We start from the raw sequence: 15,169 nt of genomic DNA on the forward strand, positions 1-15,169 counted from the left end.
CACGCGCTCTCGCCGCCGTTTGACGCGCGCTCCTTTGAGGCGGCGCCCCACCTTGCTCACTTCCAGTCCTAGCCCCGCTGGCCCCAGCGCCTATGATCCCGGGGCTCCGCGGACCCGGGTCCGCGCCTCTCTGTAGGCGCATTGTCCCCGCTGGCCACAGCGGGATGGGCCTGAGCCCAACAGCCAGCGGGGAGTACGGGATCCGCCTTTCTAGGGTCCCATGGCCACGCCCCAAGCAGATCTCGAGGACCACAAGTACCGAGTCAAGTGACACCGAATCTACAACTGGACAGTCAACTGTACCCCACTCAGGTCTGCCCCAGGAGTGGGGTCTCTCCCTATAAGTCTTTTGGGGTGGTTCCTAGTGATTGGCCCCTTCCAGGAATGGCTTGGCAGTTGCTTGCATCTAGACAGCCCTCATACAAATTTTATGGAGGGCAAAGCAGGAACCGACACAGTTCTAATTCTTATTTAAAACACACACACACACACACACACACACACACACACACACACACACACGTTTGTTTATTTATTTATTTATTTGAGGCAGGATTTTGCTATGTAGCCCTGGCTGGCCCAAAGCTCTAATATGTAGATCAGGTTGGCTTGGAACTCACAGACATGCATCTGCCTCTCTGCCTTCAGAGTGGTGGTATTAGAGGCACTCACCACCACACCTGGCTTTAGATTTTATTCTAAATCAGAACATGTGGTCCACTTTTGGCTCTAGTTGGTCTTTCACGGAGCTCATTCCTTCCCTCATAGAAGGCAGTTGTGTATTAAATCACACCCCTTCCCTCCTGAATTAGACTCAGCGAGTTCTCAAGCGCTGTTGGTCCAGTTCTTGCCGAAGCAACTCATGCAAGACCTCGGAGTAGAACAGGCCCGAAGCTTGCGGCAGGGGTAAGAGTCTTACTATGAGGACTGGAGCTTTGGGTGCCAGAAGCCTTTTTGAAGATGACTTAGATGCTAGTTCTGCAGAACACCGTCCCCATGCCCCTAACCTGCCTCCTCCAGGTGGTTTCTGTTTTAATCTTCCAACAATAAACCAGTGAGTAGCACCAGCTGGGTAAGGTTGAAGTAGGCTGCAGACCGGATGGCCGTTGGCATAGCTTGGTTTTACCCACAAGACCACTCTCTAGACTCATGAAAGTTGAATGAGGTTTGTAGGAGTACAAACCAATGAAAAATTTAGGAGGCTTGTGCCTGGACATGAGGTTGGGGCAAGGAGAAGAGGTTTGAGCCTTTTTGTGTTTTATTATAGTCTATTATGCACTGTCTTCTCTCCTTTTAAAATCAGCATGTGAGTATCACTGGTAGAGATTTGAAAAGAATAATGTGCAGATTAGAAAATAATCAGAAAGCTCTGACCAGAGGGGGGAGGGAGAATGAATAATAGCATTTATTTGGGAATAAGTTGCAGTGCAAAATGTACACACCTTGTGCTACACTCAGTTTTAAGCAACTGGAGCAAACCAGGGGGAAGCAGTTGTACTGGGTGAAGTCGAATGTCTTCATGGCATCAAGTTTGCATGTGTGAGAGTGATGTCTCTTTCAATGACAAAACTGAAAAGTGTCTTACAAGCACAGATCTGATCGGTCACACAGACTTAACAATAGCCGTGGAATGAGTGATGTTTACAATGTGATTACAAAATCATTTTATAGAGAGAAGCCTGAAATTAATTTGGAGCTCACACTCAGCAAGAAGCGGACAGAGCTGATTCCAACATCAAATTCAGAGATCGAGGGCACACAGAAAAGTCAAGCAGCCGAGGTGCGTCTCCCAGGAGCTGATAGGATAAGTGTGTTAGTTTCTTGGTCATTGCTCACTGCATTGTATTCCACTCTATCTGTGTCTAATAAATCTCTGCACCGACATGAGATATTGGTTCTTTGGTTTTCAAGTAGCTTTTCCTGAAGCACATTCAGCACACACTTAAATTCCTGAGGCACATTTAGCACGCCTTTAAGTTAGACACATTTTAAAATTGCTAGAACTGAAAAGAAAAGAGAAAAATGACATGAGGTCATCCTGCCCCTCCTCAAAACCTTTATTAGGAGGAGAGAGAGAGAACTTCACCACATGGGGGAGAGGCAGCATCAGGCTTTGGAATAGGAGAGGCTTCAGAGGCTGTCTGACAACAGTCTCAGCATTTGGATGGGTAGAAGCTAGTTCTGTGAAGAGTACACTGTAAGGTTTTGATAGCTACAAGGACTTTAGGTCAGACACGGGCTGGGTTTCCAAAGGGACTAAAAACATCCCAAGATAATTTGGCTCTGGTTTGCATTTTAACTCCCTGTAACCATGAAATTTCCTCATCTGCCTTGTAGAATCTTTAGCACAGATGCACCTCCCCTCCCTCCCCCATCTCTGTTTCTCTTTTGGAAGCTTCTTCTCACATTCCTAAGTAATGATCTCTCCCTCCCAGCTCCCCATGACTACTCTGATGTCTGGTCACATACCAGCTAAAGAGTTAATGTGCTTTATTAATGGACCTAGCAGCTTGGGTTTGTCGTCCTAGAGTTGAAAGTGACACTCTTACCATACCCTCGTTCTTGCCACCTGCCACCTGCCCAAGGCGAGAACAAAACTTTCTTCCCACTTCCTTGCTCTATGCCCACTTGTTTCTGGGAGAAATCCCAGAGCTGAGTTGTCAGCCTATGCCAAGGAAATAAGCAGCAGATGCCTGAAGGGGTTTGAAATAACAGTGTATTTTAGAGTGGGATGGAATCAGACAAAGAGTCAGGGTAAAGTACTCAGAAATTGAACACTGGAGTGTTGGCTGGAGTGGAGGCCACTTGGGAGGGTAGATATAAGTTCCTGCTGTTCACAAAAATGTGGGGAATGAGAGAGCTTAAGGAGAGGACCCTCGAACTTAGTGTGAATAACTGCACTTTAGTAGACTTTACTTTCCACTCTACTAAACTGTCTAGTGAAAAAGTTGCAAATTAAAACTCAAAACTCCCCCAAACTCAAGAAAGCTATTTGTTTAATGAGCATAGGGGTTTTATCTGCATGTATATGTGCACCACATGCATGTAGTGCCCGTGGAGGCCAGAAGAAGGCATTGGATACCCTGAACTGGAGTTACCATGTGAGCTGCCATGTGAATGCTGGGAACTGGACCTGGGTCCACTGGGAGACTGGGGAATGCTCTTAGCCATTAAGCTATCTCTCCAACAATTCAAGACAATGCCTTAAAGTTCTCAGGTGTTTTCTTCTCCTTCTTGACTCCATTTCCTGGGCCACACAGCTTGTTCAGCATCCTTGGTACTTGAAGTGGGATTATGTTAGCTCATCTTCTGGTGTAGACTTGGTCAGTGTACACTGTTCTGGTGCCATCCAGGCATCTGTTCCAGGACAGGTCAACCAGGATCCTTATTGCTTGTGGCCACTGTGTTTGTTGTGCCACCAGTGGGAATGAAACAGCTAGGCTGTCCCAGAAATAATGATGTTTTTGCCGGTAGGGAAGAAGGTTCCTAGAGAGAACATCTCTTGACATTAGTGGCTCAACAGTCTGGAGGGAGGGGGGTATCACAGGGCAGGGCTCTCAGGTCCTCAGGGCTGTGCTTGGGTTCAGCGACATAGAGTTCGTGGTTGGTTCAGAGGTGACATAGTAGCTTACTTGGTGAAGCCCTACAGACAGACTCAGTAAAACCTACCACTGTCATCAGCCTCCCCACACTGGTCAGGGCCAGAAATAGCAGAGGTCAATACATAGACTTTCTGTGTCTGTCTGCATACATGTACTCATTCTTCATCCCCTGACGACAATGGTGGCCTCTTTCCTCCCTGCTTTTATTGCTCTCTACTCTTCCCTTCCCTCCCCAACAGCCTTCTATCTCCCCACGATCTCCTACCTCTTCCTTATCTTCCTCCTCCTTTTCTTTCCCCTTCCTGTCCAATGTCAAGACTTAGATTATTAATGGCTTTTAGGCTGCAGTATCAATGAAAGTAGGCCAAAATGCTTCTGTATGTCACATGTATAGAACAACAGAAATGACCTCAGCTTGGTTTATATATGTCCACTCAAGTACATTACATCCAATAAATTCTCTTATGTGTGTGCAAAGGGAAAAACAGAAAATCTACAAATCAACAACCTATATAGAATTAAAAGCAATTCAAATCTTCACCTGCATCAGTATTGAAAGTTTTGAACTTGTGTTGATTTTTAAAAGACAAACATAAAAATATCAGAAATGTAGACGTCCTTATAGATATTTAAAAATATTGTTGTTGGGGCTGGAAAGATGGCTCAGTGGTTAAGAGCACTTGTTACTCTCACAGAGGATCCAGGTTCAGTTCCTAGAATTCACACTAGGTGTCTCATAACTGCCTGTTCCAGTTCCACGAGAACTGCCTGTTTCAGCTCCCCCTTTGGCCGTTGCAGGCACTGCACGCACATGGTACACATACAGTCAAGCGGGTACACATAAACACACAAGTGTAAAGGAAACACTGCTGTCCAATCCCTTCTCCATTTATCAATGTAAAGGCATTTGGCTGAAAATAATCCTGACAATGTTGAGTCACAAAGAGAATCTCTCTCTCCTCCTCTCCTCTCCCCTCTCTCTTTCCTGTCTCTCTCCCTCCTTTTTCTTTCTCTCCCCTCTCTTTCCTTTCTCTCTCCCCTCTCTTCTCTCTTCTCTCTCTCTCTCTCTCTCTCTCTCTCTCTCTCTCTCTCTCTCTCTCTCCTCTCTTTCTCGATTTCTGAGACTGGGTTTCTCTGTCTAAAAGTCCTGGTTATTCTGGACTTGCTTTGTAGACCAGGATGGCCTTGAACTCAGAGTTCTGTCTCCTGAGTGCTGTGATTAAAGGCCTGTGCCGTCACGCACAGCTCATAAAGAAAATCTTATTAATTTACCACTCACTCTTTTTTCAAAGTGACCCCTCTGCTCTTGGCCCAGAGTCTTTCCAGCACTCTGGGCTTCCCCACACTCTGGACCATGTCTTATATGCTGTTCTCACAGCCCTCAGCTCTCACTTCCCTCATATAATATTTCATCTTGTGCTTTAGGGAAGGGCTATATCTGCCTGTCTCTCTGGTCCCACAGCCCAGGAAAATCAAATCCTTGTGTGTGTGTGTGTGTGTATAATTTTTTTTTTTTAGTTTTTGAGATTATAAGAGATTACATCACTTCCCCTTCTCTTTCCTCCCTCTAAGACCTCCCATATGCCCCCTCCTGCTCTCATTCAAATTCATGGCCTCATTTTCTTTAGTGTTGTTATATAGATGCATATATAGTCATTCCTAAACATATAAATAAAACCTGCCTAGTCTGTGTAATGTTACTTGTAGGCATATGTTTTCAAGGCTGACTATTTGGGATTGGATAAGGAATTATGGTACTTTTCCTTGGGGAAGACTATTTCCTCCTGTCTCAGCATTCCTTACTTACATGTAGTTCTTTGCCTGGGTTGAAGTCTCCTGGGCTTTTCTTTTTGCACATTAATTTGCCTATGGGGCCTCCTTGTTCAGGTTATGTTTCAGCAGCTATGTTGGTGAGATTATGAGTCTGAGCACTAGGTGCAGGACTTGTACTGTAGATGTATCTGATGTAGTTCTGTCTGCTGTAGATGCATCTCTACAGTGCTACACTCTGATCAGTGACAGCTTCTGTAATGGTCTCCTGTTGAAGAGCCACATCTCCTTGACGATGAATGAGAACACTTGTCTGTGGGTGTAATTGTATTAAAATGTGATTAGTTATTAGCTGGGTTAGGAAAGTCACCTTTGTAGTTTTTCATTCAAGATCTGGTCTGAAAGCCTCCTCCCTGAAAAGGATTACTTTTCATGGTACCACAGGGCACTGTGCAAGCTTTTAAATGAAGTAAACCACCAACAGTTCTCTCCAGCTTGATGCCTATGAGCCACGATGACCTGTATGGCATGTAATCCTAAGGGTGAGGTAAAGGCACACATAATTTGGAGGTAACCAACATCTCTGTAATTGTACTGGGGGTGTGTGTCATGGATCATGAAATCGATATTTTTAAACATTTTCTTTTAAAAAGTTTTTTTCTTTTATCAATTTTTTTTCTTACAATATATCCTGATTATGGTTTCCCTCACCTCACCTTCCAGTTCCTTCTCCCCTTCTGTCTCCTCCCATCTGGATCCACTCTGTTTTTGTATTTCATTATAAAGGAACAAGCTTCTAATAGATAACAACAAAACATAACAAATTAAAATATAATAAGATAAAACAAAACCCCTACCCTGTCAAATCTAACTTTGCACTAGACAAGCCAACAGAGCCCAGAAGAAGGCACAAGAATCAGAGACTACTCTTTCACACACTCGATAGTTCCAGGAACACACTGAACTGGAAACCACAGTATATATGCAGAGGGTGTGGTGCAGACCTGTGTTGTTCCTGTGCTTGCTGCTGTCGTCTCTGTGAGTTCGAATGGCCTTTGCTCAGTTGTTCTCCTGCTGGCTCTTACACTCTTTCCTCCCCCTCCTTCATAGGGTTTTCTTAGCTCTGAGGGAAGGGATTTAATGGAGTCATTGAAATCCATTTTTAATTTTACAATAGGACTCTGCTTTCTGGATGTGAAGCCTGGTTTTGGCTGCCCTCTAGTGGCCAGTTACTTGCCACTGCATTTCTTCTTCAGGCAGAAAAGGAGAGCTGGTTTTGTTGGGAATTAACTGGTTCTGTCTGGGACTTGTTAGTAAGGAACCTTGTAAAGCTCTTCGTATCCCTCAGCTCTGGTTTCTTCAGTGGAGCATTGTGGTATAGACTGTATGCCTTGTGCCTAGAAAAAGGCATTTCTCCAGTGAGCAGCGTTTGCAGAACAGATATGTAGGTCTTAAAATATTCTCTCCCGACAAAATCAAGATAAAGCTCGGAGGGACTGCCTGGATAGCGCATTACAGGGTCTGAAAATCTGACTGGAAACATGCAAAACACTGTGGAGTATTTCTTTTTAATTGAGAAATGATTTATTTTATTTTTATGAGTATGGTTGTTTTGTCTGCTCACTTGTATGTGTGCCATGCATGTGCCTGTACTCAAGGAGGTCAGAAAAGGGCATTGGACACTCTGGAGCTGAAGTTATGGATAGTTACAAGTCTCTGTGTGGATTCTGGGAATTGAACCTGGGTCTACTGTAAGAGCCAAGTGCTTTTAACCTCTGACCCATCTCTCTAACCCTGTGAACAAAGTATTTTTTAAAAATTTTATTTTTATTTATGTATATGATTGTTTGTCTGCATTTATGTCTGTTTCATGTGTGTGCCTGGTGCCCTTGTAAGTGCTTTAGACCCAGGGATGCCAGAAAAGTATACTGGAGTTATAGACACTTGTGGGCTACTATGTGGATGCTGTGAACAGAACCTGGTTCTGTGAACAGAACCTGATGAACCTGATTCTCTGAACAGAACCTGGGTCCTTTAAAAGAGCAGTAAGTGCTCTTAACTGCTGAGCCATCTCTCTAGCTCCTACACTGAGAAATATTTAAGTTCAACAAGATGGACTCTGGATTGCAGGCTCCCTGAAAGAACTGTGGACATCTGTTGCGCTTCAAAGTGCCCCAGGTGTATGGTTGACATACATAGAGGGTCTAGAGGGTCTGTTGACATCAGAGGGCATTATTTGGAGCATGGTTCTATTCCCAGGGATGTTTCTGAAGGCAACGATCATTTCAGTGGCACAGAAGCAAGGCCCAAGGTTGCAGTGCTGACTGGGCTGGGCAACAGCCCAACTAGCCAGCCAGGAATATGTACTGAGAGATTGCTAAAGAGAACCTTGAGAAGGCCAAACATCTCAGGTGCACTGGGTGATGTGTGCAAGGCTGGCACATACATTTCAGAGGTTCCCAGGGATTCTGGTGCATCTCTTACTGCTGGGTGAATGGTAGGGCTTTTGAGTACAGAGAATGTGTTGACACATTCAGAGCTGAGAGTCAGCACACTGATCACTAGCACTGACACCCCAATATTGTGATAGGGTGGGGGACATCCTGTGGTATTCTGGTGAAGACGGCTCAGGTGGGATTTCTTTTTGTCAAGTGATGGGCCACAGAGAGGGGTTCTACATATCTTAGACATGTGCAGTTTATCTGTCTTTTTTTTTCTTCCCATCACAGGGCAATCCAAAACCCAGACCTGGAGACCTGATTGAGATTTTTCGAATTGGCTATGAACACTGGGCCATCTATGTGGAAGATGACTGCGTCGTCCACCTGGCTCCCCCAAGTAAGAGTGGATGGATACGCTACTGAAATAGTGACTAGAAATTAGCAGAGTAAACAGAAGGATGGTCAACCATTGCTATCCTCAGCCACCATTCTTTAGCAAGAAGACATTCCTGGACCTTTATTTGTTTGTTAGAAAGTACCAGGTGTCCAGCACTTTAGGAATGACAGGAGTTTAGAGTGTTCCTAAAATCCCTTTCAACCTCTGTGTCTGATGCCAACCATTCAGATCCTTCATCACCCGAAGACACCCAGGACCATTGCTCACTCCACCTGGTTCATGCTGTTCCCACATTATACTCCCCACTTCTTTATGATATTTGTCACCTTCCTGCCCAAACTGAAAGCCGTTGTTTTCCAGATATCCCAGTGTGCTCTAGGCTGCCTTATCCTAAGTCAGTGGTTCTCAACCTGCCTAATGCTGCAATCCTTTCATACAGTTCCTCAGGTTGTAGTGACCTCGACTACAAAATTATTTTTGTTGCTACTTCATAATTTTGCTACTGTTGTGATGATCTTAGGTAACCCCTGTGAAAAGGTCATTTGAACCCCCGAAGGGGTCATGACCCAGAGTTTAAGAACAATTGCCCTAAGTGTTTTCCTGGTCTTTATTTCATTCCCTATAGTCTCAGCTGGACTTGGAACTTATTAAAGTGAAGTGGAGATTTGCTGAGGGACCAGATGGTGAAAGTAGAGGGAGCTCATAGAGGGTTGTGAAACAATTTAAAACTGAATGTGGTCTAGAGTCATTGCTCCTAGTGGCCATCTCAGGAGACTGGACCCAAGAGTAGGGTGGGGAGATGGGGGAGAGGTGATCTGGTGCCTTTTGAAGTTTGTGTCCTGGGCAGTTCTTGCTGGCTCAAAATGGAATCACAGAAAGGTACTGCCAAGGTCTTTGATTTGCAGCTTTGATTCCTGCAGGCTTTCTCTTGGGCTCCATCTCCGACCTTGCTAAGACCTTCCTGCAGAGAAGGGATTCTTTACCCTCTCTTTTCTTCTCAGCCCTATATACTTCCTGTCTCCAATTTTCCATTTAGGAGCCTAATCAAAATGGTGATAGGAGGATCTGGGAGGATCTGAGGGAGGAGAAGGATATATGACCAAAGTATATATATCCTCTGTCTGTCATCTGTCTGTCTCTCTGTCTGTCTATCTAGCTATTCATCCATTTAGCTCAGCCTCTTTCATGCATCCTGTGTTCAGAATTGCCCCTGTAGTTATCTTTTGCTACTTTGTGGGTTCTTCTTTCAACGTTCTCACCCCCTTTCTACCATTTCAACCCCCTAACACTAGATAAGAGAGAAGAAAGGAGAGAGGAAAGATATCCTTGAATAAAGTCAGAGATCAAAAGTGGGGAGACTTTTTTTATTGGATATTTTATTTATTTATAGTACAGATGTCATCCCCTTTCTCCATTTCCCCTCCCTAGAACCCTCATCCTATACCCCCTCTTCCTTTATGCTTTTATACCATTTTTGATTACATGCATGTAATAAAAAGTGGGGAGACTTATCATTAGACTACTTTCCTGCTGATTAGGGACGTGGAGTTCCTTGGGGGCAAGTTTTATCTTCACCGTCAGGATATCTAATTTCTTCTTCTAATATCTAATATTGATATCTAATATCTTCTTTGGGAATGGCTACTTAACAACCAACAACAATTAATAATGATCATCAACAACCAACAACCCGCCAACAACCCGCCAACAACCCACCAACAACCCACCAACAACCCACCAACAACCCACCAACAACCCACCAACAATCCACCACTCCTCTCGGGGCCCTAGAATTTATATACCCTCTAAAAAGTTCCCAGAATTCCAAACATCACACAATCCCAGAAGCTGTCTGCAGCTGGCAAAATCATACCCCAGCTAGAGCACGAGGCAAATCATAGCCAGCTGCTGTGGAATTAAAATGAAAACAAATTCTTATAATAGTTCTGTGTTTTTTAAAAGAAACCCAAACTCCAAAATTGTCACTACATTTCCTCCCTTCTGTTTTAAGCTTTTAACTATGCTGGTTGTAGTGGAAAATTATAAACACAGACGTTTTCAATGAAGTAAGCACTTTCAGGCCAGTGTCCAAGGTTTGCAGGACACCTCTTCTGCTGTATTCTGCTCTTTGTAGGTCTTGATGGTAGGCACAGCTTTTCATTTCCTATAAAGATATAAACAAATTCATGTTCCCCAATTCAAACCTTTTGCAGGTTTCCATTCTGATGTTAATACATCCGTATAGTATATAGCTTGATTTAATTCCACAGGTTTTTTGTTTTTGTTTCTTTTGGTTGTTTTTAATAACCCAGTGTCTCTTGGCTGCTGTTGCTCTGCTCTCATTAATGCTCAGAAAATTTAAAGTTAACAGAGTACTAGTTAGTCTGTTCCTGGGGTCTTTATTCCTCCTTTTTGTTTAATAAGCATTTCTTTAAATGTGAAATTAGATCAACTTTTGTCCTGTAGAATTTTGTTGTGTACCCATAATTTTGCTGTATATTATAATATGCAAAGAACTGCTTTATCTTACTGGAGACATATGCAGAGACAATGCCAGTCTTAATTTGTACAGGTATCTGCATAATAGCCACTACTTACAATAAATGTGAAATTACAGAATCAGTTTTCTCAGAGCTCAAAGCAATTGCCCATTGAAACTCTGAATATGTATCGATTGTATGGTATAAAAACTTTAGTTTTCCAAATTTTGCAAAACAAAACATCCATCTGCCAGATTTCATTTCTTTTGGTACCCCTATGGTTACTTCTGGCTGGTAATGGAGTTTGGTTATATACAAAGAACAAGTAGGACATTTTCTTATAATTTCCTTGACTTGCCAGGTGATAGAAATATTTTTTTAAACTTTTACTATAAAATGATGCTTTTTATGAAAATTTGAGGATTCTAACACATTTCCTATTAATACTTGGTCATAATAAATTATGACCATAAAATAAATTTCTTTATTTCCTTGTGCTGATGGACCTTGAAAGCCTGAATGAGATGGAATATATCATGGATAGTTTCTATTTCAGGTTGCTTGTTACAGTTGCATGAATAACAAGGCTAATTTTGAATTATCAGGAATAAATTCAGCAGTTTCTATATGCAAAGCAACTCTTTCTGAATATTAAGAGTAGTTATATTAAGAGATTAAGGAAAATCTAATACTGTAACGATCGTATATATCTCTGATTTTGGAACTGACGTGTATGGGGTTATTTTAAATTAATTTTAATGATACTTTTTTGTATATTTTATATTTTTATGTACATATTTTACAAATATGTACATAAATATTAATAAATATAAATAATATAATCAATATAATATAACAAGAAACACATAAGATACAAAAATATAATTTTGTATATGTAATATATAAAATATAATATACAATACAATGTACATGTTAATAATAATATAAATATATTACTATGCATTAATATATATCACATATATTAATATATAATATTATTAATACTACATATATTATATGTTACATATAATATATGTACTGTACACCATTATATATTATATAATATATTAAACTATAATATAGAATAGTACATATTATATATGCATATATGTATATCATATATACACACATATACACATATGTGTATATAATATATATTATATATTTATATATATGTGATAATAGAATATGTAATACAGTTAATACTAGTATATACAGTTAATACTAGTATATTTTGTATTACTTTTTTTTTGTTGGGAAGAAACTTATTGAGGTAACATGACAACTGGATGAAAAAGCAATGGAGTCTCCTCTCCTCTCTGCTGTCCCACGGCTATGGGTGTTTTGAAAGGTCTGGGGTTCAATGCAATTTCAAGAGTCTATTTCTGTCCACACAGAAATATTGGGGTATCCCATACCTTCAGAATGAGAAATGGGGGAGTCTGAAGGATATTTTACAGAGTGACTTCTGGATCAGCACTGAGCAGCCTTCAAAGGTGCTATTTGCTCCTGGTGCTTTGTTTTTGACAAGGCCTCATTGTAACTAGGCCTCATTGCATAGCTTGATTCACAGCAATCCTCCTCCTGCCTCAGCTTCCTGCTGGAATAACAGACAGGAGACATGAGTTCATTCCTACTTCTTGAGTTGGCTCATAATTTTCTTGTCACTGTCCTGAAATGTGTTGGAGAAAATTTAGCATTGCTTCAAATTCACATTCTTTCCTCTGGCTATGTGGTTCTTCCATGTCTCCTGCCTGTTCTCTTGCAGCGATGCTGTGTGCCGTGGCAGTGTGTCAGTGGTTGCCTCACTGGCGTTCCGTTTCAAGTTGTCAGTATTCTAGCCTTAGTCAAGCACGTGCCATTGCATGCACAGCCTCAGGCTCACAGAATTGTTGAATCTGGTCTAGTTGGTTGGAGAGGGTGAGTGGTGAATAGCAAGTCTTGAGAAATTCCCATGGTACACCACACACTGTACTGATCTTCTATCAGCTACCAGCATTTACCAAATGAAGTCAGAACTCTGAAGGGCTATAAGGCATGGCCAAGGCCGCAGTCTGACTTCAAAGGTCACATTCTTTCAAGTGACAAGGGTTGGTTAAAGGCTGAAGGAACAGAGGGACAGTAACAGGTCCATAAAGTCCCGCATGTTCCCACCCACTTCCCTAGCTGAAAGAGGTCAAAGGCTGCTGCCTCCACCTCTTTGTCACCTTTACTTCTTCGTTGCTTTCTGGCTTGGTGACTCACCACCTCTGCTCTTCAAAGTTAGGAATCCACATTTCAATCACTCTGTCCTGAGCTACAGTTTCATCCTCCTGAGCACACCAGAGCTGAGAACCCCACAGCTGAACTATCTATTTCCCCAGTTCATCTCTATAAGACTCCAGACCTTCCCGTCCCAGAATTCAGAAAGCCATCACAATAGGTCCACTCCTCTACCCAGTATTATCAACCATCAAACATCTTTGTACTACTTTTTAATAATATAAATTTTAAAAAATAACTTTGCTTATTTTTAAACTAATTACTCTTATAGGCTATCCCTTAGGTAGTAAAGAAGGTAAAGACATTCCAGGCTGTAATGGACTTGTAGCTGGACTTTTGGCTACTTTAAAGATTCCTTTTGTTACACCCTTCTCCATCCCTATTTCACCCTTCCAAACCCCAACACTAGGTAGGAGAGAAAGAAGGCTAGAGGGGAAAGGAGGTGTTGTTAGGCTATTTCCTGCTGATTAGGGTATCGAGTTACTTGGGGCAAGTTTGATCTCCACCATCCAATTACTTCTCATCTTTTGTGCATGACCAATTGACAAACTGTGGGGCAGTGGACCGTGAGAGCTTTGAAGCCCCGGAGACCCTGAAGGGATGTAGGAGCTTTGCCTGCTCCCAGGTACCAGGTCCCTGTCACTAGCCACAGCCTTCCATAGATTTGTGGCCATCAGTCACATAAGGGCAACGCCCCAAGCCTTCCACATATAGATGAGGCATCCCTAGCATCTCAGACCAAGATAATAGGAAAAAGATGTGACCTGTGGTCACATAGGCTCAAGACAGAGATCTCCATGCTAATGAGGCCTGGAGAGCATAGCCGATAAGCTTCCTTTTCCAAACACCCCTTCCAGCAAAAAGGTATTTAATCTCAGGCCCACCCTACAAAACTGCAACAAACCAGAACAACCACAATAACAACAGCAGCAATAGCCCCTCTTGGGGCTCCAGCTTTTATATACCCTTTCAAGGGTCCCCAGAATTGCCAACATCATACACTTGGAGAAACTCTCTGCATCTGAACTGCTAGTGTATCCATGACTGTTTGCAAGTGGATCAAGCTGCCACTGCCTGTTACATCTGCTCCTGTGTCTATTAACATTCAATTTCAATGTCATTTATTTGTATAAATGTGACTATTTATAGCAGTTTGACAAAATATTTGTTTTTGGTCTCTCCTGAATTTTTTATTTTATCTACTGAAGCTGTTCTTTCTTCGATTACAACTACAGCACTGTTGTTTTTGACAACAGACATTAAATCTTTTATTGCTCTATGGTTGAGTTTCTCTGACAGGGAATGATTGGATTGGATTTGATATCCAGGCCTTCAGGAGCCTCCCCCTCCCCCGAATATTTCCTGATGGCAAAGGTTACCTTGCTGATCCTTAGTTGATCTGCAAATGTTTGTCTCAAGTCAGTCTCCTATGAACTCAGCAATTTGACTCCCTGAGCTGTTTGTAGTCAGAAGCTAATCTTTAGGTGGCATTCTTCTTTTATTTTTGTTTTTCTCCTTTCTTCTTTTTAATTTTTTTATACAGCAAACATTTAATTGAGGCTGGCTTAGAGTTCCAAGATTAGTGCCAGCTAACCAGCATCATCAATTATCCTGTAATCCTTTCTATTCTGGACTCTAAAGCCAGAGCTGCCAAGTTCTGCTTCTTGCTGGGGCTGGAACCTGGTCCCCTTGTTCCATTACATCTTAACCAGCTTTCTGTTTTCATTGATTTAATTCACTGTCTAAGCTTGGTTATCTTGGAACTTGCTCTGCAGACTGACTTTAAACTCAAGAGATATGCATGCCTCTGTCTTGTCTTGGAACTTGCTCTGCAGACTGACTTTGAACTCAAGAGATATGCATGCCTCTGAGTCTTGGGATTAAAAGCATGTACCACTATGCCTGGACCTAAGCTTTTCTTTAATTCCTTTTCATTACAGATCTTTATAAGCATGGCCACTATACATCAAGTCCTGGATTAAAGGTCTGTGTTGATCTGGATCAAAGTGTGTGTCATCCTACCTCAAGATCCAGATCAAAAACCTGTGTCTCAGCCTCAAGATCTGGGTCAAAGGCAGTCTTGTATTTGGACAGCTGTCCCAGTCTGGAGTTGTTTTTGGTGACATATATCAACACCTTCCCTAGGAGTATCTACCATTTTACTCCTTCTTTCATCATGGGCTATGTTCAGGATTGCAGGAATATTAACCTGAGTAC

The 15,169-nt window shown here is 42.2% G+C and overlaps 1 protein-coding gene and 1 long non-coding RNA gene across 2 annotated transcripts in view; one reads left to right on the top strand and one right to left on the bottom strand.

Moving 5' to 3' along the window:
- Window positions 1-15,169, top strand: part of Plaat5 (phospholipase A and acyltransferase 5) — a 26,774-nt gene continuing 11,605 nt past the window's right edge. Inside the window, exons 1-4 of the mRNA XM_034498892.2 lie at window positions 1-312; window positions 813-906; window positions 1,672-1,780; window positions 8,102-8,210. Of these exons, the coding sequence (XP_034354783.1) occupies window positions 93-312; window positions 813-906; window positions 1,672-1,780; window positions 8,102-8,210 (532 nt within the window). The 5' untranslated portion in view covers window positions 1-92. The remainder of the gene's footprint in view (window positions 313-812; window positions 907-1,671; window positions 1,781-8,101; window positions 8,211-15,169) is intronic.
- The window catches only part of LOC143435169 (uncharacterized), an 11,796-nt gene continuing 6,194 nt past the window's right edge, over window positions 9,568-15,169 (bottom strand). Inside the window, exons 4-5 of the long non-coding RNA XR_013105228.1 lie at window positions 12,109-12,290; window positions 9,568-10,374 (exon numbers count right to left, since the gene is read on the bottom strand). This is a non-coding gene — a long non-coding RNA (uncharacterized LOC143435169). The remainder of the gene's footprint in view (window positions 10,375-12,108; window positions 12,291-15,169) is intronic.

This window comes from Arvicanthis niloticus, chromosome 1 (genome assembly GCF_011762505.2).
Source record: "Arvicanthis niloticus isolate mArvNil1 chromosome 1, mArvNil1.pat.X, whole genome shotgun sequence".
In the NCBI taxonomy this organism is placed as follows: Eukaryota; Metazoa; Chordata; class Mammalia; order Rodentia; family Muridae; genus Arvicanthis; species Arvicanthis niloticus.